Source organism: Eumetopias jubatus, unplaced genomic scaffold (assembly GCF_037043125.1).
Source record: "Eumetopias jubatus isolate StellerSeaLion01/CBP00866 unplaced genomic scaffold, mEumJub1_p1.0 scaffold_9, whole genome shotgun sequence".
NCBI classification, from domain to species: domain Eukaryota; kingdom Metazoa; phylum Chordata; class Mammalia; order Carnivora; family Otariidae; genus Eumetopias; species Eumetopias jubatus.
This window is the reverse complement of record NW_028274815.1, coordinates 51,871,868-51,897,645: the sequence shown is the minus strand read 5'-3', so window position 1 is coordinate 51,897,645 and position 25,778 is coordinate 51,871,868. Positions and strand designations below refer to the sequence as shown.

The following is a 25,778-nucleotide window of genomic DNA, read 5'->3' as shown; positions in this document are numbered from 1 at the left end:
CTCAGTCCTAATCTTTCCCATAATTCCAGATATTTATTTCCAGTTGACCTGAAAATATTCTTGTGTTTACTTCAGAAATGTTTATTGGTTCCCCATTGCTTTTTACTTATGTGCAACCTCTTTACCTGGTTTCAAGGACCTTCACAGTTTCTAACTCGGAGCTACCTTTCCAGGTTTTCCCCCCCTCATAATTCCTTTTCATCATTGCCATGCTGCAGCCAGACCGGTTCCTGGAATAGAACGCTTGTTTTGCCTCTAAATTCTATGTATAGCCACTGCATGAAACCTACGTTGATCCATGCCTATTAGTAGACCTTTTTAAGGACCACCTGAAAAGCAGCCTTTGCTGCAAATATTCCAGATTCTTCCACCAGATGTATCTTTTCAAGGACCGCTTGGTACAGCGTAAAGGGCACCATACATGTTGTATTCTGTAGAATGGGGTCCCCGGGAGTTCTGCAAAGTGCATGAATTGTCTTTGTCTTTTAACCCCTACCTAAACTTGTGTCATGTACCTATTCTGTACATCTTAACACTTGTATGTGTATTGCCTATTTTACTTAAACTTTGAAGTCTTTAATGTATTAGGAATGTGTTTCTATTCCTTGAATTGCCTACTAGAATAATGCTTTGATTATTTATTGAATTAGACACTGAAAATACACTTTCAAGACAATTTTCATATTTTAGTATACTAATAAATTACTGTGTAAACTATGTAAACTTAGGTTTTGAAAAGTCCTCCCGAAACATTGCAGGGAAAGATTGAGACATATAGTCCCATTTTAACTGTTCATTAATACTATTTATTCTCAAAATAGGTATCCCGATTGGAATCCTGAGATCCTCCCATCAAGAAGGTAATTTTTTGAATAGTGGTATTGTTGAGACTTATTTTCTTTTAAAAGTAAACAGGTACTTTTTTTTTTTAAAGGTACTGTTTTTAATTGAGTTCCTGTTTTGATCATTTTTACTTTTAAATAGCAGACAAATGCAACAATCTCTATGAATCTTTCTTTAATTATCCCAGCTTAAATGTGACAGCTTGCCTCTGTGAACGTGTATTTTTTTTTTTTTAGTCTTTTCTGAAAATACTTTATGCTTTTGTTATTGTTTATGTTTGTGGGGTCTTTTGTTATAAATGCCTTCAAGGCTGGGAATGGTTTTATTAAGCTTTGTATTCCCTAGGAGGTCCCTTTTTAATGTTTGTATATACAAGTACAGTAGTCAAATATCTGTAGAGGGGCGCCTCGGTGGCTCAGTTGTTAAGCGTCTGCCTTCAGCTCAGGTCATGATCCCACGGTGCTGGGATCGAGCCCCGCATCGGGGCTCCCTGCTCAGCGGGACACTGTTTCTCCCTCTGCTTGTGTTCCCTCTCTCACTGTCTCTCTCTCTCTCTCTCTTTCAAATAAATAAATCTTTAAAAAAAAAGAGAAATACTTGTAGATGGCATAATCTCAGGAAAAAGTTGAAAAACATTTGTTTATCTAAATCACTTCTTGAATTCTTTATATAACTTAATACTTTCAGTATATAGTTGGCTATAAAATGGTACAGGAAAAGCCCAAGAAATTGATGGAGGATATTCTTCTGTATATTAGCAAAACAGGGATCCAAGCAATTAGAGGGCAGAGCATCTGTTCTGATTGTTTCTTATTTATCGGTGAATTGTGTCATAACAAATAGGTTTTTGTTTTAAATAAATACATGGTATCAAAGTTTGGTATTATATATAGTCTGTTGTTAAGAAGGAACTTCTGTCATATAACTTAATATGACTTAAATTTACATTAAATCCCTGAATCTTGTGATTCCTCCCCCATACTTTATAGAAATGAAGGCAATAGAAAAGAAAATGAAACTCCAAGAAGACGTTCTCATTCCCCCAGTCCTAGACGTTCTAGGAGATCAAGCTCAAGTCATAGATTCCGTCGATCTCGAAGCCCAGTACGCTATATATACAGACCAAGAAGTCGAAGTCCAAAAATTTGCCATCGTTTCATTTCTAGATACAGATCCAGATCCCGTTCACCATATCGAATGAGAAATCCATTTAGAGGTAGTCCAAAATGCTATCGCTCAGTTAGCCCTGAAAGGACATCACGGAGATCAGTGAGATCATCAGGTACACTTATGGTTATGAATAATAATATATGTTGTAATATATAATATAACATAATAAATTTACTTATTTTGACTAAATTTTTTAGGTTTTTTTGTTTGCATTTTTAAATTCTATGTTTTTATAACAAAAGTGGACATTTTGAGCTATTTGCCTTAGTTCTTTTGATAAGATAGATATATAATACTCTGTTTTATTTTATTTTAGAATTTCTGTGTGAAATTGACCCACATCCCAACTTAGTCCATTCTTCTTCCTTTTATTAACTATCAGAAGAAATGTGGAAGAGTGTATCTGCCCAAAATCAAATTTAAAAACTGCGGATATGCCAATGTCTTAGTTTGCCCATGAATTAATCTAAAAGTTTTTTGGAATATCTCATATTTTCAACTGTGTCTTAATATTGGTTTAGTGACATTTCTAGAATAGCTCATATATGTGATCTTTTTAGAGGTCTCCAAGGTTTTCATTTTTCAGCTATATGTCTGTGAAGTCGAATTTCCTGTATACATTTCAACCAAAACAATGTCTCTATCAGATTGGTTGCAGAAGCAGATAGGAGAATCCAGGTTTTTAAGCCCAACATGAAAGTGTTTGGGAAAATACACAGTGGTGCTACTCATCTAACTAATTTTTTGTTTTGGGAATTAAAGTTGTTTTTCATAAAAATGTTACTTATGCTAACACAGGAGTTTATTATTAAATGAATTAGTAAATACTTTAAAAATTCAATTTCAGTATCTTATGGTTAATATTGATAAATTTAACACAAAAACTCTTTGGAGTCCTCAGTTTTTAAAAGTGAAGATGGATACTGAAATCAAAAGTTTGAGGACCACTGGTGTAAGATTAGTTCATGAATGAAGAATTAAAGACTGAGAATTGTTTTGTGTGTATTTGATTCCTGTCTGGTCTGACAGCAGCTCTGTGATAAATATTTGGGCAGTTGAGGAGTTACTCTTTAATGTGATGAGATGGTTTTCACCTTAAGTTCTTTTCAGTTGAAGTTGCATTTATGTCCTTTTTACTAGATAGAAAAAAAGCATTAGAAGATGTAGTACAACGATCTGGGCTTGGGTCAGAATTCAGTAAACAGAAACATCTTGAAATAGTTGATAAAGGACACTCACCAGCACAAAAGCCTAAAACTGGCAGTGGATCAAAGCCATCAGTTAAATCTACAAACCCTACAAAGGGTGATGGAAATTTGGGGGGACATGCTACTCGTTACAAAGCCAAGAATATTGAAGATGACACCTTACCAGAATGTAAACCAGTGTCTGAAAAAGCTGTTTCTATCCAGCGTAAGGTCAGTAGTTCTTTAATTTGTTAGTGTAAGTGTATACATACATGTGTTATTATGATACAAAAAAGTTGTTTGAATTTTTTATTTTCATATTTTAAAAGTTTGAAATCGCGGCTTAAATTATGTTGATATGGAATGTTTTATTGGTTGTGCTTATGAATTTAGTAAAAGTCCATTAATTTAAAATCTTGTAGCTTACAAATCCTAGAGGTTTGGCATTTGATGTATCAAGAGTGAGAATATTTTGATGGTTGGTGTTTTTGCTAACCACACAGGCAGGTCATTGTGATGAGTTTTGCTCTCTGTTGGGGGAAGTGAATGTAATCATCAGCAATATTAATGACTTTTTGTAATCTTTGTCAGTAAGCTGTAAAAGTGAGTCTCTACTGAGAATTGATCATTTTTAATCTGTTTTTTACTTTTTTGCTGTACAGCGCACAAGTCAAATACTCTGTTGTCCAATGTAGAATAGCCTATTTTCTGGTACTGATTTATTGGTGTATTTTGACTATAACCTGCTAGTTAAAATGCTGAGGTATTGTTTTATTGTATATGTTGATTTTATTTATTTATTTGATTAATCTTTATTGCTTAAATTACTACTATAGTAGATAGTATATAAAGCATCCTGAGAACATTAGAGTAATTGCCAAGGTTAGGGCAGATTATCAGATGTTTAATATTAACAAGTCTTCAGGTATTTAGGTATACATTCCTAAATATTTTCAACAGCTATAAATCCTTGCCTTTAAAGAGCTTATATTTAGAAAGATAGCTTAACATAATCAACCTGTAATTACACAATTTTGAAGAGTGTTAGGAAGAAGTTTTAGTATAGGGAAAATTTTGAAGAGGCTAAATTAATCTATAATACTCTTTTCATTTTGTTTCAAGACTTCTAGATGGTGGCAGTGGACCTTTTTTTTTAAGTCCGTTTTTAATATAGGTGATAAGTTTGATATTACAGGCTTTATACATACTATATATGAGTCTTTTAAAATGTTACACCTATCTAGATATCATTTCAACTATTAAAACACAAAGTGCACAAAGCTATAGTTTTATCTTTATTAGTGTTGGGCCATGTAGATTCATGTAGAAAAATATTCTTCAGTAGTTTGGACCATTCCATAGGTCTTGTTTGTTACAAAATGCTTCTAAACAGAAAGCATCTATGATTGTGTTTACCTGTAAACTCTGATCACTGTTAGGGTTGAGTGGCAAAATATAAAACATATCTTTTACTTCTTTAGCATTTAAAAAATTTTATTAAATTGTGCTAAAATATTTAGAAAAGTCTGTTTAAAAGGCTTAGGTTACATTGGGAATTATTGTACTTTATGGCTTAATTCGGTTTTTTTTGTTTTTTTTTTTTTAATTTTCTTTCATTCAAAAATAGCTTCGGAAAGACCAGTCTTCACATTATGGTTCAGTTCTTCTTATATCTGAATTACCAGAGGATGGCTGTACTGAAGAAGATATTAGAAAAATATTTCAACCATTTGGAAAAGTTAATGATGTCCTCGTTGTTCCTTATAGAAAAGAAGTGAGTTATTCACTCTGTTCTAAAAATACATACAAAGTTACTATATTATAAAGCCTGGTTATTACTTTATAAAGATCTTTTAGCAACTTTTACTATATATATAATTGTTAATTGAGAGTTAATGTAAATGCTTGGATTCCAGTGAACAAGGTCCCCAAGTACCGTTGTATCTTTTAGAACAGGGATTGGCATACTTTTTCTGTAAAGGGCCAGGTAGTAAATATTTTAGGCTTTGTGTACCATAGGATTGCAGCTATTCAATTCTCCCATTGTAGTACAAGGGCAGCCATAAATAATATACAAATGAATGGGTATGGCTGTGTTCAAAAAAAATATGCAAAAACAGGTGGCAGGTTATAGTTTGCTTTTTCATTTCTTTAGCACACTGGTAAGATTATACTAAAAAATTATTTTTTTGTACAGTATTTTTTACATGTGGGTCCTATAACTCACACGGTAAAGTTCATCAAAATTATGAACCCTGGACTAAGCAGAACATAAAATTGTGCGATGAACGGGAATGTAGTTGGTAGTGTTCTTTATTGCAAGAAGCTTTAAAAATGTCAGACTTCACAGCAGCTAGGCCAGATCCTGCCTTTTCTCCATTTATTCCATGAGCCCGCGATGGACTTCTGTTTCCCTTCTTCTTATCTTGGTAATAAGGTTAAATGTCCATTTCATGTATGAAGATACCCTAGAGATCAAATGACACTTTGGCAAAACAAAAAGAGATAAGAGCAACCAGGACTTGTAATTTTGTAGTTTTATGTTCAAAAAGTACGAAGGTACAAAAAGTACAAAAAGTACTAAGTCATGCAGAGAATTTTGAGTTAGATTTTTCACTAAAAATTTAATACATTTTATTTAGGCTTACTTGGAAATGGAATTTAGAGAGGCAGTTACTGCAGTCATGAAGTACATTGAAACAACACCTCTTCTGATAAAAGGGAAAAGTGTGAAAGTATGTGTTCCAGGAAAGAAAAAATCACAGGTAAACTGGATTTAGATCAAACATGTCTCGTTCGTTGTTGATAAAGTTTGACTTTTCAAAGTGTGACACCTACAGAAAAATGCATAGAACATAAATTTATGTTCACTCAATAGATTGTGTATGGATTGAAATACATTGAAATTAACAACTTTATATCTACATAAATAGCACTATAAACAGTGTTAAATGACAAGCAATAGACTAGGAGAAAATACTTTACAAAATTAGCAAACATTGGGGCGTCTGGGTGGCTCAGTTGTTAAGCGTCTGCCTTCGGCTCAGGTCATGATCCTAGGATCCTGGGATCGAGCCCCGCATAGGGCTCCCTGCTCCACGGGAAGCCTGCTTCTCTCTCTCCCACTCCCCCTGCTTGTGTTTCCTCTCTCACTGTCCTTCTCTCTCTCTCTCAAATAAATAAATAAAATCTTAAAAAAAAAATTAGCAGACATCTCTGAAACCTACCTAGGTCACAAACTAACATTGACAACATCCTGGAAGCCCCTTGCATACTTCTTCTGAATCCTTAAACCCTCCCTTCTGCCCAAAAGTAACCCCTAACTTGATTTCTAATACCATAGTTGAGTTTTGCCCGTCTTGAACTTTAAATAAAGAGAATGACAGAGTGTATATATTCTTTTGGGTCTTTTGCTTCCTTAGAAATACTACTGTTTATGAATTTAGTCTTTCTAGATCATTTTTTATGCTTTATATATTTATTGATAATGTCTATAGAAGTAACTTACAAATATATTCAGTAAGTTTTACTTTGTATATGAGTGTTCTTTTCATGTAATTATTATATTTGCTGAAGAATGTTTACTTCAAAGGGGCTTTGTAGTACACATTTTTCAATCAGCAATTTAATTTGGAGATCTAAGCATGTTTGTACATACAGGTTTTCCTCATTCCTCCTAACTTCTGTGTGGTATCACTTTGTATATATATGCCACAGTTATTTTACCAGTTCCTTATGTATTTGATATTTAGGTTATCTCTAATTTTTCACTATTATAACAGGACTATGTTAACTTCCTAGATTATGGCTTTTACAGGCCTTTCTTATGCATTTATGGTACTGTTTTTATAAGGTGATAATCTAGTGGAATTGCTGAGTTATAGGATATACAGTAATATCAGGTCTCATGTTAAGTAGCCATAATAATTTACAGTCTGATAATAATGAGAGTACTGGTGTTTTTGTATTATTCGCAACGTCTTAGTATTTGCAGTTTTAAAATCCAGTATGTAAAATAGGTATCGAGCTTCAATTTGCATTTTCCTGATTACTGTTAAACTTCAGTATCTTAATATAATAGCTATTACTGTCTTAATGAGTTGTGTATACCTTTTCTCCTCTTTGTATTGGGTTGTTTGCCTTTTTAAAAAAACTTCATTTGAAGGTGTTCATGATTTTAGATACTAATTTTGTATTACTTATGAGAAGCATTTTCTTTTTTTTTTTTAAAGATTTTATTTATTTATTTGAGAGAAAGAGAATGAGAGATAGAGAGCACGAGAGGGAAGAGGGTCAGAGGGAGAAGCAGACTCCCCGCCGAGCAGGGAGCCCGATGTGGGACTCGATCCCGGGACTCCAGGATCATGACCTGGGCCGAAGGCAGTCGCTTAACCAACTGAGCCACCCAGGCTCCCGAGAAGCATTTTCTTCTAGTATGTTGTTTATATGTATATCCATATATAAAGTTTTTAATTTCAGTGTACTCAAGTTGATTTTTTCCTCCTCTTAATGGCTTCTGCTTTTTTTTTTCTTTTGTTTTAGAAGACCTTCTCTGTAGCAGTGCCAAAAAGATACGATTCCATTATTATATTGATCTATAAGTTGTGGTTAATGTGTTGCTGGGATCAATACTGTTTCCAAAATGGATAACCAACTAGCCCAACACCATTTGTACCGAATTGGTTATTCCTCATTGATTTCAAAAGCTATCTTTATGTGTATAAATTACCCTACACACACAGATCTCTATCAGACTATTGTTAGATCAGTCTGTTTATTTCTCTTACAGTACTATGTGATTTCATTCATTATAACAGTTACTGTAATTTTACATAATTGCCGTTTTTCTAGTAGAATTCCTTTTTCTTCTTTATTTAAAATTTATTTTGAAAAAAAAAATATATTTGGGGTACCTGGGTGGCTCGGTTGAGCGTCCAACTCTCGGTTTCAGCTCAGGTTCTAATCTCAGGGTCCTGAGATTGAGCCCCACGTTGGGCTCCATGTTCAGTGCGAAGTCTGCTTTCCCCCTCCCTCTCCCTTCCCCTCTGATCCTCCCCCTACGTGCTCCTGTGCGCGATCGCATATATTCTCTCTCCCTCTCTCAAATAAGTAGATAAAAATCAAAAATTTATTTTGGTTAATCTTGAACATTTACTCCTGCTATTGGTTTTAGAATCCATTTAAAAATGTTCTCTGAAAAATCTTATTGGGAGTTTAATATTGTATTGATGATTTATAATACTTTTTCTGTTCAGAAACAGGGTTTGTCTCCGTTTATTTAGACTTCATTTAGTGTCTTTTAATAATGGTCTTTTGTAATGTTTCCATAGTGTACGTTTTGGAAGGGATGTTAAGTTTATTTCTTACTTATATATTTATTTGTGTATATTTCATAAATACTACTTAAATTGGTATTCCATAAAGAATCTATATTTATTTCATTTAATGTTTTCTGGTTAGTTACTACTAGAGTAACGCATAATCCTAGGTTACATCTGCTACGTGCCATCTATTTATTTCCATTGTCCTGATTTGAATAATGAATTTTATGGTAACCCTAGTTATTAACAGTTTTATCGCTCAGGATTTCTTATATTTTCAACTAACAGAAAACTTCACCAGTGGTTTATGAAAGAAATAGGAGGTTTATTTGTCTCATAACAGAAAATCTATAGGTAGGTGGTCCATGGCTGGTGCAACAGCTCCATAATATCATCAGGAACCCAGACTTTTTATTTTTCTGATTCTTTTTTCCACCTTTAGCGTGTACTTTTCACCCTCAGTTGTAAGATGGTTGCTGTACCTTCTGGCATCATTTTTATCTTCCAAGCAGAAAGAAAGGAATAAAGGAATGAAAATCAAAAGCAAAAAAGGGTTTTGATTTTTTAAAAAAATTATTTTTTTGTGGAAGAATGAGTTTCTCAGCAACTTTTACCTACATTTCATTTATCAGAACAGTGACACGTAACCTTCTCTAGTTGCAGAGGAAGTTAGGGAGAAGCAAGAATTGAATGTATAATTTAAGAACATAAACTTTATCCTGTAGACAATTAAGTGTTATTCAAGGTTTTGAACAGAACTATGACACAAAATGGATGGATTAGATAGATTGATTTGGGAGTGATCTGCAGAATGAATTAGGCAAATGACTGAAGAAGGCAAAGAAAAGAGTGGTGAAAGGGGAGAAGAGAAAAAAACCACTGAGTACATTTAGAAGACTCACCTAGCCAACCAGCTTATTGTGATGATAGTAATGGTTTCAGGTAGATTAGTAAACTTGAGATAGGAAGGAGAAACAGCTTAAGCTAGTTACTCTCCCGTGAGACCTGGCTGATCATTAAATTTTGTGAACTGGGGAGAAAGTCCGTCTTCTTTAATACTGAAAAGTTTAATCTCGGAAAATAGGTGAATAAAGATACATTTAGGCTATTAGAATTCTATTTCAATAAGGTTAAAATAATTCTCTTTGATAACATTTTGATAAGGTTGGTAAGGTAGCAGCAGAAGTCCAAGAAGAGCCCAATCATATTTACTATTCTGATTTTCATAGTGATGGATAGGGGAAGCTGTCAGCACTATAAACTAGAAAACATGCCATCTGTGTCAAAAATATTGATATTCTTCAACTAAATATAGTTTGGATAAGGCAAACTCATGACTCCTCTGTTGTAATCGAGCAGCCTTCTTAGGGACTGATTGGAGGAAACCGCATAGAAAACTCCAGCCATGGCAGTTTCAGAATGGAAGTGTATAGATAACCTTCTTAGCTTCTTATTACAGGGGAAGACATCAAATTTCCTTGCTAGAGCAAGCCAAAAATAGGCTGGGAGCCCAAACTAGGAAGAATGGCAGTGCTATAGTTTTCTTGGTCCAGATCTTAATTTTGGCATGAATAGTCATACCAAGACAAAAGGTTTCTGCCCACATTTGATATTTCATGTTAGGACTGCCTTTGACTCTGGCTTTGATTCAAAGAATATTCTCTCCATTTGGCTACTTCTTCAAATCAATAAAGAAATGTTAAAGAAAAGGCGAAAATTGCCCTCATCCCTGTATTTAAACCTGAAGGATTTAGGTGAATGAGTCTGCGCAACTCTTAACAAACTCAATTACCTTGTCTTTAATTATAAGCCAGTGTAGACCTCAGTTCTTAATACTGATTCTTAGCCATTTTTGAGCTACCTTCACCACCACCACTACCAAGAATCTGATGAAAGCAAGCTTCCCCCCCCACAGAATTAGACGGTAGTCCATACTCCCCAAATTTTCTTTAATGGAGCAGGAACACTTGATCTACAAAAAAGTATCAGATTTTCCATTGCAACTGTGGAATAGTGCTGCAGCTCAGCTCTACAAAAACAAAACGAAAACAACACTTAAAAAATTTTAATTTAGTATTTTCAGAAAGATTCACGGTGACATTATATTGAAAACCCAGAGTAGGCAGTCAGCTAAGATCCAAGAAGATGGCATGGAAATGGAAAACAGGGCCGGGAAACCGTTATCAGTGGTTTGAACATTATAGAAAAATCTAAATGAGTAACAATAAAACCAAAGATAAAATCAGAATTCATCAGATGAGAGTTTAATTTCATTTTAATAGAAAAACTTTCTCAAAAATCTGTTACATGTCAGGCATTGTGGTATCTGCAGAAGATAGAGTGATGAACAAGACAGATGTGCTCTCACTCTTGGGACTTATAGTCTATTAGTGATGAAGAGGAAAGACGTGGATATATTTGGAAGACCCAATCTGCATATAACTGAAATTCCAGAAAGAGGACACCACTTTAATACAGTGGAAGATTTTAAATTTTATAGTTAAGCAGGGGCAGCCTCTAGTGATTCAGGCAGAAACAATATAAATAGGAAAAGGAATAGTCTAGTCTTAGATAGCAGAGCAACACATTCTCAAGGTTGAATGGAAGAAAGGTCAATTCTTTGTAATTCATTAATTCCACCTTTTACTATTGATGTACATTTTCTTACCACTGTCTTACAAAAAATATTTCAAATAATACCGTGACATTTCAGTATCTAGTTGCTATCACACTGGTTCAGTCTACCATCTTTTGCTTTGTTACTATAGTAGTATCATGACAATAGAGATTGTCCTTCTCTTCTTGCCTTTTCACTCACCTTGACTCTATTCTCAACATGGAACCAGATCTTGCCATTCCTAGACTCAGAACCTTTGATCACACTCAGACAAAAAGCCAGTACTCAAAATGGCTGAGTTTACACCACACATTCCACCCACACTCTATCCCCAAACCACTACATACCTCTTTCTCTCCTTCTCTATTTCCAACCCCAAGCATCATTTATACTTCTAAAACAAGCTAATAGGCATAGATCTCAAAAGCCTTTTACAGTTGCTGTTACTTCTGTCTGGAATGCTCTCAACACAGGTAATGGCTTGCTCTCTTACCTCTTCTAGGTATTTGCTCATATATCACCTTTTTGGTGAGACTTGTTTAACAGACTTATTGAAAGTTGCTCCTCATTCCCCCAACAAGAGCACTTCTGTTTCCTTTCTCTGTTACTTTTTTCCACAGCACTTGTTGCTAATGGACATAATATGTATTTTTAATTTCCTTGTGGTTTTTCTTTCCTTACCCCTTGAAGTTAAACTTGTTTGAGAGTAGGTAGGGACTTTGTTTTATTTACTGCTCCTCTCCAGTGCCTAAAATTGTGCTTGACAATTGGTGAATAGTCAGTAAATATATGTTAAATTGATCTGAATGTCATAATAATGTTTTTTGTTGTATTTCTTTATGCTTGTGTGTATTTTTTATTTTTTTTTAAGATTTTATTTATTTGAGAGAGAGAATGAGAGAGAGAGAGAGCATGAGAGGGGGTTGGGTCAGAGGGAGAAGCAGACTCCCTGCTGAGCAGTCCGGGACTCCAGGATCATGACCTGAGCCGAAGGCAGTCGCTTAACCAACTGAGCCACCCAGGCGCCCTTGTGTGTATTTTCTAAAGTGCCCTTTATAATTGGGGAAGAAACTAAGATTTTCTTTCTCAAAATCTTTTTCTTTCATAGAACAAAGAGATGAAGAAAAAGACTGCAGATTCAAAGAAAGCATCTGCAGCTACTTTAAAGTAAGTAATTCCATGATTTCATATGCGAGAATGAATGTGCATATGAATTAATTTTAAAATTTTTATACAACTGCATTTTTAATATATTTTATTATCCTGACTCCACTTTAAATGGGGCATTGTTGAAATTCAATTATATTAAACTTTATTTAATTTTTAATTAAGTTAGCTCTGTGCCCGACATGGGGCTTGAACTTATCCTGAGATGAGGAGTCGCATGCCCTACCTACTGAGCCAGCCAGGCACCCCTAAACTTTTTTAGATTTAAGCTTTGCATCTTTAGAAGTTTTAGAACTTAGAATTTCAATCTTTGCCTAATTTTTTCTTCTTTCAAATAGGAAAGATATAGACGCTTCCAAAGCTGTTGAAACTGTGACTTCAGCTTCTGCCAGTAAGTTGTTACTTTTAATACTCCAAATAAGTATATTTTGTCAGTTTACTAGAAACTTCTTGCAGGATGATGCTAGGAAAACATTATTGTGCTTTAGTAGAGGGGACCCATATTGGCCCCCATATTAAGCTAGTGGTTAAGAGTTAATACATGAAGACTCAGTGAGATAGTGCATAGTTCCATAGTAATAGCTGTTTAGGTTAATTTTGTAATACCTCCTTCCATCCCCTACCAGTAAGACAAAACATACAAGACAAAACATGTTAAAGTTGCTTGTTTAGTCTCCTTTGATTTTGAAAGTTTGCTGAGAGCCAAAAGGTAAACAAAAAAGACCAAACAGAAATCGATGTTATTACATTCATGTGTTAAAGTTGTTTCTTTATACTCAGGAAAACATTGCAGGTCTTTGTTTTGAATCTAACTAAGTGAATTTCTATACAATTTTAATAAACTGAATTTTCTCTTTTAATGCCAAAACAAACACTCCTGAGTTTATTAAGAATAAATGGCTTGATAGTGAAGGATGAGAAAGAAAAGCTAAAATAAAGTAGACATAAACTATATCTAGAAAGTTAGATTGTTTTGTATGTTCTCTTTTAGAAAGACAGGTATATAGTGTGTTCTGGATTTCTATTCAGAAATTCATATATATATGTGTGTGTACATATATATATGGGGAAGGAGGGATAGAGAGATGCAGATTACTTTAGTTAGGGAGATGATACAACAAAGGTAACAGAATTGGGGAATCACTTTGTAGAAGTCCTTGAAGCGTCGTGCTGGGAAGTTTTTTAATTTGACTTCATTAATAGCATTTCTCAAAATATGTGTGAGAGACTAATTCCTGGAAGATGTTTTGGATCAGATTTGTATTATAGCTTCTTTTTTTTTTCTTAAAAAAAAAAATCCACAGAACACGTTTCCATTATGAAGTCCTGCAGGAAAGAAACCTATTTAGCTTTGTTTAACCCACTGTTCATGAAGGTTGGCTAAGGTTCTTGCCATTTTTCCTCTGTAAGACCTAGTAATGGTTACAGACTCTGGGAAATTGCCACAGAGAATAAAAATCCTATTTGTGTAGGATTCTTATATAGATTGGATAAATGGAGATGAAAAATCCTGTTGAAGCAGCTCATTCTGCCCATGGGTCCTTTCCCCATGCTTTAATAAAACCACCTTTTTGCACCAAAAAGAAAAAGAAAAAATATCCTATTGAGAAAACACAGTTGGGATTCACTTTAAGGTAATAGGGACCTGATATAAAAAAATGTTAATTAAAATGGTGTGCGATGGTAAAATCTGAATGTTTATTCTATAAATTTTCTAGTGGATAAAATATAAAATTAAAATAATTTAAAATTTTCAAGGTTTTAGGTTAGGTAGATTTTATTTTATTTTTTAAAGATTTTATTTATTTATTTGACAGAGAGAGACACAGTGAGAGAGGGAACACAAGCAGGGGGAGTGGGAGAGGGAGAAGCAGGCTTCCCACGGAGCAGGGAGCCCGATGTGGGGCTCCATCCCAGGACCCTGGGATCATGATCTGAGCCGAAGGCAGACGCTTAACGACTAAGCCACTCAGGCACCCCTAGGCTAGGTAGATTTTACTAGAAGAGTGTGGTGATATTGATTATATATATACGTGACAGGAAAACTTAGATGTACTGATTTCTTTGAGAAAAACCATGAACTCAGATTTCAACATTGATAAATTTCATCTGTCAAACACTTATCTAGTGGAGATATCCTTAGGTCAGCCAGTCACAGGGTGTTGAAAGTGGGATACTTGAGAAATTTTTTGTTAAGTGTAACATCTAAATTTTGGGAGTGGTCCTAACATAATAAAAGCAATGAGTAGAGGGAGAAGTGCTTCAAACCAAGTACATCTCCCTTCTAATAGAAATGTAGAAAGACAGGAGCCGGTAAATAGGATTGAGAAAGTGTCAGGTGAAGTAAGGGTGCACGATATCTTTTTTGAGATTAGCAATGTCAAATTGAACAGTGATAGGCTAATTAGGGTAGTTTCTATTAATTTTTTAGAGAGAGAGTGTGCACACACGTGGGTGCCCACAACTGAGCAAGAACGAGGGGCAGAGGGAGAGGGAGTCTGAAGCACACTCCACCCTGAGAGTGCGGAGCCTAATATGGGACTGGATCTCAGGATGCTGAGATGACCTGAGTGGAAACCAAGAGTCAGACGCTCAACTGACTGAGGCACTCAGTCGCCCCTAATTAGGTAGTTTTAAAGAGAACTTCGGTTATAAGCACAAATCAACAAGGATGAAGAGAAGTACAGGAAAGAAGCAAAAGTATAATTTGATCAGAAAGAGAAACTTGAGAACTGTTACCCATCACTAGTTAAAAAGAAAATACTGAGCACCTACTATATGCTCATAATTGGATGTACTTTTTAAAGTATTAGGATACATCAGTAAACCAGTAGGCAAGATCTCTATTTCCAAGTAGCTTGTATACTAACTTGAGGTGACAGGTGATATATACGAAATAACATGTTTTATAAAGTGAAAAGTGTTGTGACAGGATAAAGGAGATCTAGGGTTAGTTTGGAGTTCGAATTTACTTTAGAATAAGGTAATGATTTGTTAGAGTCTACTAAGGGGCATAATCTATGCCAGAAGACAGAAAACAAGGGAAAGAAACTTAGCCATTGGTTACACTAATACTAGGCAATTTATGTTATCTTCCTTCATCTTTCAAATCACCTCATTTTATAGATGAGAAAACAGATTCAGCGATTAATAACTTACTCAGGGTTAAATGACTTGGGGTAAGAGTAAGGATTCAGATCTAAAACTGTATGAATGCAAAGCTATTCACTTAAATTAAACTACCTCTCTTGAGAATGAAAACTTGTTCTTAATCTCCTTTGATTGCTCTTTTATCTTCCCTTAATGGTTTCCCTAAATGTTTGTTCCTCTTATGTCATACTTTTCTTCCTGATTTTATCTTCGTACAGCATTAAGGACCACTGACATCTTATATACACATGCAAACCTCTACCCCCTCAAGTTTACTCCTCTCATTTGTTACCTAACAATCATCACTCATCATCAAGTGTGGAAATTGTTAGTAATCCTTTCTCTGTCTTTTCTCTTCTGTCCTACCCAGTTCAAACTTAAATAACATTTTCCTCTTTTCATACAATCAGTGGCTGATTCAAACTAGTTTTCTCTCACATCTGTTTCATTCAAGCTATGTCTTTTGCCTTTGCTTCATCACACCTGTAACTGTTTTAATTGATTCATATTTGAATTTTGAGGATAGCCTCCTGACTGATATTTTTATTCCACTCTCTGCTTCATTATTCATACTGTTGCCCTGAGATCTCTTTAAGGCAGATCTGATCATTCTACTCTCAGTGACTCATAGGAGAAAGTCCAAATTCTCCTATGAATTTGGACTTTGAATAAATGACCCTTTACCCTTTGTCCCAGATTACTTAATAGTGAGACTAGTAGAAGTGTTCCATTAAGGTTAGGGGCAAAAGAAGGGATACTCATCAGTTCTGTGAATTAATGTAAATATTGTCCTAAAACCAATAGCCACTAGCCAGTGCAAGTCAAGAGGCATAAAAATTGGAAAGTATGATTCAACATTATTATTTGCAAATGTGTATGCATGACGGAAAACCCAAGAGAGTCTACTGAAATGCTATTAAATCTAATTAGCCACCTTAATTTTCTAAATTAATATAGGGTTTCAATTGTTTTATTATGTAAAAAGTAACCATTTAATGAAATCTAATAAAATATTCCATTTAAAATCATAAAAAGGGTAAAAGCGATGAAAAGAATTTTAAAATACTGTAAGGCATAAAGTAGTGCTATGTGGGAAAACAGCTCATTCTTTGATTGAAAGCTTCTCACCATTATAATGTGCCTTTTTTTCTTATATTAAGATAAATGTTAGGAACCCAATAAAACTGCCAGTAAGATTCTTTTTTAATTTGAATATAGTTGGCACAAACAATAAGATTTTTAAACCGTATAAGCTGATTATAAAGTTTATACATAAAGAATGAACATAGAATAGACAGGAAAATTCTGCAGAGGAAGAATAATTAGGACAGACTAGCACTAACAGATATTAAAATATATTACAGAGGTAAAGATTCAAAATAGTTTCATGTAGTTGCACAAATAGACAAAAGATCAGTAGGACAGAGATTCCAGAGGTAGTTCCCAGGACATATGGAACATCAGTAAATAATTATGGCAATATTTTAAATTAGCAAGGAAAACGATCAATTATTCATTAAATTGCCTAGTCACTTTGTAAAAGTAAAGGACTTTAATGGCAAAATAAATTACAGATTGTGGTATACAAGATGGTAATTAAAAGTATTGGAAGAAAATATGGAGAGTTTTTTTGTTTGGTTTTAATTGCAGAGTGAGGGCATCCTTCCCTATCAGGAAAATACTTGATTGCATAAAAAGTTGTATTTTTACATAAGTATTTTGTATAACTTTTTAAAAAATTGTTACCTATGTGATATAGATGAATTTTCTTTTTTTTTTTTTTAAAGATTTTATTTATTTATTTGAGAGAGAGAGAGAGAGAGAGAGAGAAACAGCATGAGAGGGGAGAGGGTCAGAGGGAGAAGCAGGCTCCCCACTGAGCCGGGAGCACGATGTGGGACTCGATCCCAGGACTCCGGGATCATGACCCGAGCCGAAGGCAGTCGCTTAACCAACTGAGCCACCCAGGCGCCCCTAGATGAATTTTCTTAATATATAAAGACCTTAAGTAAGAAAAACCTCAACAACCTAAAAGATAAATTGGCAAATATTAAGAGTAGCAGATCACAGAGAAAGATACAGTGTTGAATTAAACATGAGAAAGATACAGTGTTGAATTAATAAACATGTGAAAATCAACATAACTTTACCCCTAATTAAAGAAAGAAAAATCCATACTAGTGTCCATCTCAGATTGGAGTGATTAATAACTTCTCTTATCTACTATGTGTGGAAATTGGAAGCCCCACTTGTGTGCTATTGATGGGACTATCAATTGGTACAGTCTTCATGCAGGACAATTTAATATTGTTAAAGTTTAAATCTTTTCCTTTTGTCTCAGCAACTACATGTCTCACAATTTACCTGTATAGGGCGCCTGGGTGGCTCAGCTAGTTAAGCGGCTGCCTTCGGCTCAGGTCATGATCCCAGGGTCCCAGGATCGAGTCCTGCATCGGGCTCCCTGCTCAGCAGGGAGCCTGCTTCTCCCTCTCCCTCTGCCTGCCTCTCTGCCTACTTGTTCTTTCTCTTTCTCTGTCAAATAAATAAATAAAATCTTAAAAAAAAAAAGAATTTACCTGTATAGTTTCACAAGCATACAAAGATGAGTATAAGGATGTTTTTTTACAGTGTTTTTTCCAGTCATTGCCAGGTTAGCTCTTCCCTAAATCTAAATGAAAGTATTTGTAATGTGTCATTGATATGTTTTTCTTATTAGCCAAAACTGGACAAGCCAAGACATCTGGAGCCAAAGTCACTAAGTCTTCAGGTATGTTTTTTACTAGAATTCTAGACATATTAGTTAACTTTAAATTACTTAAGTATATAACGGTAGTCTTGGATTTCATGTGACAAAGTATGTGCTGGGTGTATACTAATTTTTTAAATTTATAGCCATCTAGAAATTCTGAGAAAGGAGACTTAGTAGATAATACTCCTTTGTAGTAATTATCAAAATAAGATAATTCCCTTCTTTCTCTTTTATTGAGGTCTCTCGGTTGACATTCTTTTATAAAATAGTTCAGATAACAAACAGCAAAATTATATTTTCTTTTCAGTTGTTAATGGACTTTAGTGGGGTTTTTTTAAGTAGGCTCCACACTTAGCATGGAGCCCAATGCTAGGCTTGAGCTCACAACCCTGAGATCAAGACCTGAGCTGAGATCAAGAGTCAAACGCTTAACCAGCTGAGCCACCCAGACGTCCCTCATGGGTTTAAAGTAATTATTTTTTCTCCTTCTCTAGCATTATCCTTCCTACTTCTCACTTCTGCTAAATGCTGGTTAGTTCAGGGTCATCTTTTTAAGTGGATAGAGATCAGTATATTAAATTATCTTCTCTGTAATGGTAGAAAGGAAGCTTTGCATTGGTAAATACCATTGTTAGTGGCAGATCCAGAATTTTCATATAGTAGGTTCTTCGAAGCAGTAATCTGAGGGGGTCAGGGGAAGCTAGAAATACTGTTTTGAGGATGCATTTATTTAGTAAACAGTTTGATAGTATTTTGATAGTTTATGGGAATTCTGGTAGAGATTTGGGGGAAATGGGTGTTAAAGCTGCTTAGCCACCCCTTAACTGTGCTGGGAAATTAATTCTCCATATTTTTCCCTTAAGTTCTGGTGCCCAGCTAGAAGTAGTAAAGTGAATTGATTTGTAATAATATAGGGATACTGAAAGAAATACTTAAGGGCCCTTTGGGGCTCAGTGTGACTCAAGCAGTGTGTCCAAATTTAGGATGACGAAGAAATGACTGGTTAGGTGATACTCTATAAGGATTGGCATTTATCTTTTTGACCCAAGGTTAGTGTCTTATCTTTGGATATAAAGGGTGGATTTGTAAACTGCTTCAGTTGGTTTTGTGCATGTCAGTAATTTTATTTGTATGATAATTTTTCAAAAGCATAGTCATGTTCTTACAAGGGTCCTCTTAAGTATTTATAGCAATCGCCACCCTTGTTTACAAATGGGCAAATGTGCACAGAAATTGATTCATGCCCCAAGACTTCACAGTTTAATTTGGAATTTAACTTGGATCTACTGACTTCTGATTCTGAGCTTTTCCTCATAATGCAGCCTTGCTAGTTGTTAGTGAGTCCTGATTTTCAGAGTTAAACCTCATGTTGCTCTCTGAATAGAAAGGGATTTTACTCTCTGGTGATCTTTTCAGTAACACTTTGATGATCACAGTCTTTATACATTATCTTTGAAAATGAAGATGCGTATGTACAAAGAAGGGTCAGAACAATTTAAATAGTCCTGTTCACATAGAGCCCACTAGGAATGAGTCAAAGCAGGCTTTATGTGGCTTAACCATGATGGTGTTCTTGAATGCTTTTCAGTCATTTGGGAGCCAAGGAAGCTTGGGCTGGGAGACCCTAATTATAACTGTTTATGAAACCATTAAAAGCATTATGGGACTGTTTTTATATCCTTACAGTTAGTAATTTTGCTTCTTAGTTGATCCACACATTCGGAGGTTTATTTAACTTGCCTGAATGCTATTTTTAAGTACCCCACTGGGGAGGTGAATTCTTAATTTAGTGATTTTTTTTTCCCCCCTGAAGAAATTGTCATCATTGCTAGATTTAGAAAATGACCTGTGCCCCAAAGATGATAACATTTTATGTTTTGGATAAAATACAGTCTGTCACTCATATTTTTTATGAGGTTCTTTGGGGATTGTTGATCCTAGTTAAATAAACCAATTTTGACTACAGCTTTTGTGATTTAGGGAAATCAGCGGGTTCTGTAAAATCTGTGGTAACAGTAGCTGCTAAAGGTAATAAAGCTTCAATCAAAACAGGTAAGACATTCTGGAGAGAGAGGCTTTATTAAGTTTGTTCTTAATCCTGCCTTGAAGAATATAATAAACATAATATCAAAAGCAAATTTTAAATTCATATAATTTATAGTATCTAATAACATCCTGAAAAGTTTAGTAGATACTTCTTTGATATTTAAAACCTCACACATAATGGGACTTCTATTTTTTGGTATGTTGGTCTTTGACAGTGTGTGCCATTCCAGGTATATTTTTGCGGAGGAAACTTTTTTTTTTATAATTTTGTATTGTTATGTTAATCACCATACATTACATCATTAGTTTTTGATGTAGTGTTCCATGATTCATTGTTTGTGCATAACACCCAGTGCTCCATGCAGAATGTGCCCTCTTTAATACCCATCACCAGGCTAACCCATCCCCCTACCCTCCTCCCCTCTAGAACCCTCAGTTTGTTTTTCAGAGTCTATCGTCTCTCATGGTTTGTCTCCCCCTCTGACTTATCCCCCTTCATTCTTCCCCTCCTGCTATCTTCTTCTTTTTCTTTTTTCTTAACATATGTTGCATTATTTGTTTCAGAAGTACAGATCTGTGATTCAACAGTCTTGCACAATTCACAACACTCACCATAGCACATACCCTACCCAATGTCTATCACCCAGCCACCCCATCCCTCCCACCCCCCACCACTCCAGCAACACTCATTTTGTTTTCTGAGATTAAGAATTCCTCATATCAGTGAGGTCATATGATACATGTCTTTCTCTGATTGACTTATTTCACTCAGCATAACACCCTCCAGTTCCATCCACGTCGTTGCAAATGGCAAGATCTCATTCCTTTTGATGGCTGCATAATATTCCATTGTGTATATATACCACATCTTCTTTATCCATTCATCTGTCGATGGACATCTTGGCTCTTTCCACAGTTTGGCTTTTGTGGACATTGCTGCTATAAACATTGAGGTGCACGTACCCCTTTGGATCCCTACATTTGTATCTTTGGGGTAAATACCCAGTAGTGCAATTGCTGGATCGTATGATAGCTCTATTTTCAACTGTTTGAGGAACCTCCATACTGTTTTCCAGAGGGGTTGCACCAGCTTGCATCGGAGGAAACATTTTTGACAGCTGTATAATTGCAGACTGTTCTGCCACTTCCCCCTGCGAATCTTTATTTTCCTCATTTTTTAGAGCTGTCACTTCATAATACCTTCCCCAGCTTACAAATTTTTCAGTTTGTTACTCCAAAAAATATTTTTCTTTCCCTGTTAAAAGAATATATTTCCTCTATAAAGAAAGAAATGTAACATGTTGAAACTAACATGATCCGTTTATTAATATATAGGGTAATTTTAAAGAGCCTTTGTAGAAATTACAAAAAAAATTTTGTGTAATTATGTGCTTCTGCCACATGGAAGATAAACCTGTGGCCCATTAATGGCCATCAGTGAGAATTGTATCTCATTTTAAACTTGCTTTTTTAAAAAGTTAATTTATTTATTTGAGATAGAAAAATGCACGAGCAGGAGGCAGAGGGAGAAGCTTAGCAGGGCGCCCTGTTTGAGGCTCAATCCCAGGGTCCTGGGATCATGATCTGAGCCAAAGGCAGATACTTAACCCACTGAGCCACCCAGTTGCCCCTTTAAATTTGCTTTTAATCTTATCGGTAAACAGATAAAAGTGGAAATAATAACTATATGGAAAAAAACTGCCTTTATAATGAAGTTGGACCACATTATTTATATGTATTATTATGAAACCTGTTAAATGAACAGATACTTAGAATAATTATTCACTTCTACTTTTAAAAGCAAAATCTGGTGGAAAGAAATCTCTAGAAGTCAGAAAGGCTGGCATTGTCAAAAACAGAGACACCAATAAACCTGTGATTGTACCAGGTAAGCTTTAAACGCTTTTATTCGTTTAAGTGCTTTCTTTAGATCTCCTTGTGTACATTTGAGGTATATTTTGGAATTACTGCTTTAAAATTTTCAAAGGGATTGTTTTCAAAATTTTCAAAGAAAAGTCTGCATTAGCTTTGACTTAAATCAGGTCAGTCTAAGGAGACTTAAAATGACAAACTAATTTAAGTTCCTGTTTAGATTCATTAGTTTAATTATATTAGTGTGTTTTTCTAGACTATTAAAGCAGACTATTTCATGCAGAAAACTCTGAAATAAAGACCAGTATGGAAGTCAAAGCCACTGAAAATAGTGCTAAGGAAACTATTTCAGGTAGGTCAAAAAAGTTTTATTTTGTTCTTTTATGTTTAAAGATGGAAAATTAAATTTTAAGAAAATAAGATTTTTAATTTTGTGGCATATATACATGTATATTTTTTAAAATCTCAGGCTCATACCTAAGTGAAATTTAAAATATTATTCAGATCTTCACACTGTCTCTTGATTATTCTGGAATTTTCCTCTTACAAGAAATAAAATGAAACATTATTTAAAAGGTATTGTTACTTCTGTAGCTATATCCTTCTTAAATTTTCTAGTATTTTGTCAGTTGTGTACATTTTCATGCAGCTACTATTTAATCTACTGTGGAGAAAGAGGGATGTTGGTAAATAAAATACATCTGCATGAATTCTTACCTTATTTTATATCTTAAGTAGCTGCTGTGGAGGCCACAGAAAAAGAACCAGTTAACAAGGTCAGTTTTTATATTTTACTTATTATTTAAAAGCTTAGGAAATTTTGACACAATATATTTTTCTTACTCTAAACCCACTAAAAATGTACAGGTTTTGGCATGGTGAAAAATCTGTCATTTGTGACTTTTTTTTTAAGTTTTATTGCTTCACCTTAGGTTTTGATTTTTAAACGGAGAGGTGGGGGAGGGGCCAAGGGAGAGGGAGAAAGAATCTTTTTTTTTTTTTTTTTTTTTTTTTGGAGGGAGAAAGAATCTTAAGCGGGCTCCAGGGTGGATCTCAGGACCCTGAGATCATGGCTTGAGCCTAAAACCAGTCGGATGCTTAACCAGTTGAGCCACCCAGGCACTCTTACCATTTGTGACTTTTTAGATAGGGTTTGAGTTGCAGTAAGTCATAAAAGTTTTAAGTGCAGATTATCAATAAATTGTACATGTTTTTGAGGTTTACCTTTTATCAAGAAAAATAGTTTAGGCCAAAATGGGTTTTTAAGTAGAAAAACAGGTTGTCAAATTAAAACCAGTAGAATTTTGTGAAACCTGTTTTTCTTTTTTCTTAGAGGCAAATGGAAGATAAGTTAATATTTAGAATACCAGCCAATTCTCTGTGTTTTTAGAATAGTGAGTAGAGTTTGAAGTTTTATTTGAAGGGCATAAAGTTTACATTACTGTTTTTCTGTGGTTTAATCTGTCATGACTGTATTAATGTCTTGTTAATTTAGATTTTACTGGTTAAGATCTTGAGATCATTCAAATGCTAAACAATAAGTTTATTTTTGACTGGTAGATTGATTCTTCAAGTAGTAACTAAGTAGTATGTCTTAACTATTTTGTTTCAGGAAGAATATTTTAAAGCACAAATAGATTGATCTAACGCACTTCCAAAGGAACCATTTATGAACACAGTTGACATGCTAGTTAAAAATCATTCTCAACTGATTTATGAAAATTATAACTTCCTGTCTCCACCCCCCCCACTTTTTTCCCAAAAGAAAAGTCACAAGTTGTCCAGTTTACTACAGTACACCTTTGAGGATTTTCTCAAAATTTACTAAAAGGAAAAATAGCATTGATGAGAGTCCTCTTGAAGAAAGATCTGAAAAAAGAAAAGGCAGAAGTGAAAGTATTTACTTCGAGGTGGGGATTAGGTTATAGGGAAAGGTTTCTAAGGCACCAGGGAAGCTTTTTAATTTTGCCTGTAAGATTATTCAGCAAGATAAAAGGATATGCTCTGATTTGGAGCTTGGGGATGTGAGCCTCACATGGCACAGGAATGACAGCAGTGCATGAGGGAGTTGTTGTCAGAGATGAACTGGTGCTTTTAAACTTGCACTTTAAAAAAAAAAAATTGCATTTTATTATTTTTACTTTTTTTTAAGATTATATTTTTTTAAGTAGTCTCTGTACCCAGTTGTGGGGCTTGAACTTACACCCCAAGATCAAGAGTCTCATGCTCCCCTGACTGAGCCAGCCAGGCGCCCCTTAAACTTGTATTTTTAAACAGTGGTTGAAAAAGAACTAAAAGCCTCGACTAGAGGACAGATGGTATGACTGAAATTATGCTGTGTACTTGAAGAGAGGAAATTCGCATTTTGTTTTGTTTTTGAGGTTCAGACCAGCCTCCTTAATTGATAAGATTTAGTATTAAATGCAGTTTAAATATTAACATAACATGATCTGCAGCATAAACTTAAGTAAATACAAAAACAGTTAAAGAAATTTGAATGTCAACTCTTAAATTTGTTTTGAAGGAAACAGAGGAAATGTGTGTGGTACTTATTTCTAATTTGCCTAATAAAGGATATTCTATAGAAGAAGTTTACAACCTAGTAAAACCATTTGGTGCTTTAAAGGATATTTTGATTTTATCATCTCATAAAAAGGTAAGCGTTGATAATAGCTGTTCATATTGTCTGAAGCACATTCTGAAAAACACTTAAGTTCACAAAACTAAAAAGAAAGGGTTTAAAAGCAGCACTTCAAAATAATAAAGCCACTCAAGCTAAGGGGTTTTTAAATTATAAAACAGATATCCCATGTTTTAGTGTTATTCTAATCTGACCTAGTTTTAATGATGGGGAGGATGGCTTACTGACTGTGTCAAAATTCTGCTCAAAATTTTAGTCTAAAGAAAATGTTTTATATCTTTAATATGTAATGCAGAGTTTTATAACAACATAAACTTTATAGCACTTTTTTACTAGTATTCCTGTTGTTTTACCAATTAGACTCAAATGGGAAGTAACCATTCTCAAATATGTCATCAGTACTTAGAATAACCTTAGTTTATCTGTGTTTTACGTTTTCAGTAGTAAGTACATACTGCTTTTGTAATTTTAAAACAAAATGTATTATTAAAAACACCTTGTGGAAGGTATCTTATAGGGAGTGAGATTTCAGGAAAGTTTAAATACTGGAAACACCATTCTGGTGGTTAGTAGTAGTGTTCTTACATTAGAAAGGAGTTGGTGATCACTAGAGATCTTTGAGAGTAGGATATATGTTTGCTGGTGGTCAGAACCAGTGTGCTTCAGAAAACTGAGTAGAAGAGAGTGAATACAAGTGAGTTAAATGCAATTTCAAATAATGTTAAAAGTAGAGTATTTGAATGGTTGCACGACTTCATAAATTACTAAAAACCAATGAATTCTACACCTGTACTGGTGAACTTTATGATATGTAAATTATATTTCATTAAAGCTGTTTTTATTTAGAGACAAGAATAAAAGAATAAAAATGAATTTTTTAATAAAAATTTTTTATGTGATAATACATGAAATGGGAAATTGTGGGAATCTAGAAATGAATAATTCAGATTCATACTTTACATCATATACCAAAGTATGAGTAGATACATTGAAATCCAAATACAGAAAATGTAGA

The 25,778-nt window shown here is 34.5% G+C and overlaps 1 protein-coding gene across 5 annotated transcripts in view; it reads left to right on the top strand.

Moving 5' to 3' along the window:
• ZNF638 (zinc finger protein 638) overlaps positions 1 to 25,778 on the top strand; it is a 63,834-nt gene that overhangs the window by 12,318 nt on the left and 25,738 nt on the right. For 2 of the 5 annotated variants that reach the window (XM_028116131.2, XM_028116129.2), the window contains exons 3-15: positions 822 to 860; positions 1,833 to 2,125; positions 3,154 to 3,431; positions 4,828 to 4,974; positions 5,843 to 5,965; positions 12,247 to 12,305; positions 12,644 to 12,696; positions 18,172 to 18,222; positions 20,185 to 20,256; positions 22,052 to 22,138; positions 22,406 to 22,474; positions 22,858 to 22,898; positions 24,647 to 24,778. In XM_028116131.2, coding sequence (XP_027971932.1) covers positions 822 to 860; positions 1,833 to 2,125; positions 3,154 to 3,431; positions 4,828 to 4,974; positions 5,843 to 5,965; positions 12,247 to 12,305; positions 12,644 to 12,696; positions 18,172 to 18,222; positions 20,185 to 20,256; positions 22,052 to 22,138; positions 22,406 to 22,474; positions 22,858 to 22,898; positions 24,647 to 24,778 — 1,444 coding nt within the window. The remainder of the gene's footprint in view (positions 1 to 821; positions 861 to 1,832; positions 2,126 to 3,153; positions 3,432 to 4,827; positions 4,975 to 5,842; positions 5,966 to 12,246; positions 12,306 to 12,643; positions 12,697 to 18,171; positions 18,223 to 20,184; positions 20,257 to 22,051; positions 22,139 to 22,405; positions 22,475 to 22,857; positions 22,899 to 24,646; positions 24,779 to 25,778) is intronic. The other 3 variants (XM_088026465.1, XM_028116130.2, XM_028116132.2) reach the window with 2 other exon arrangements.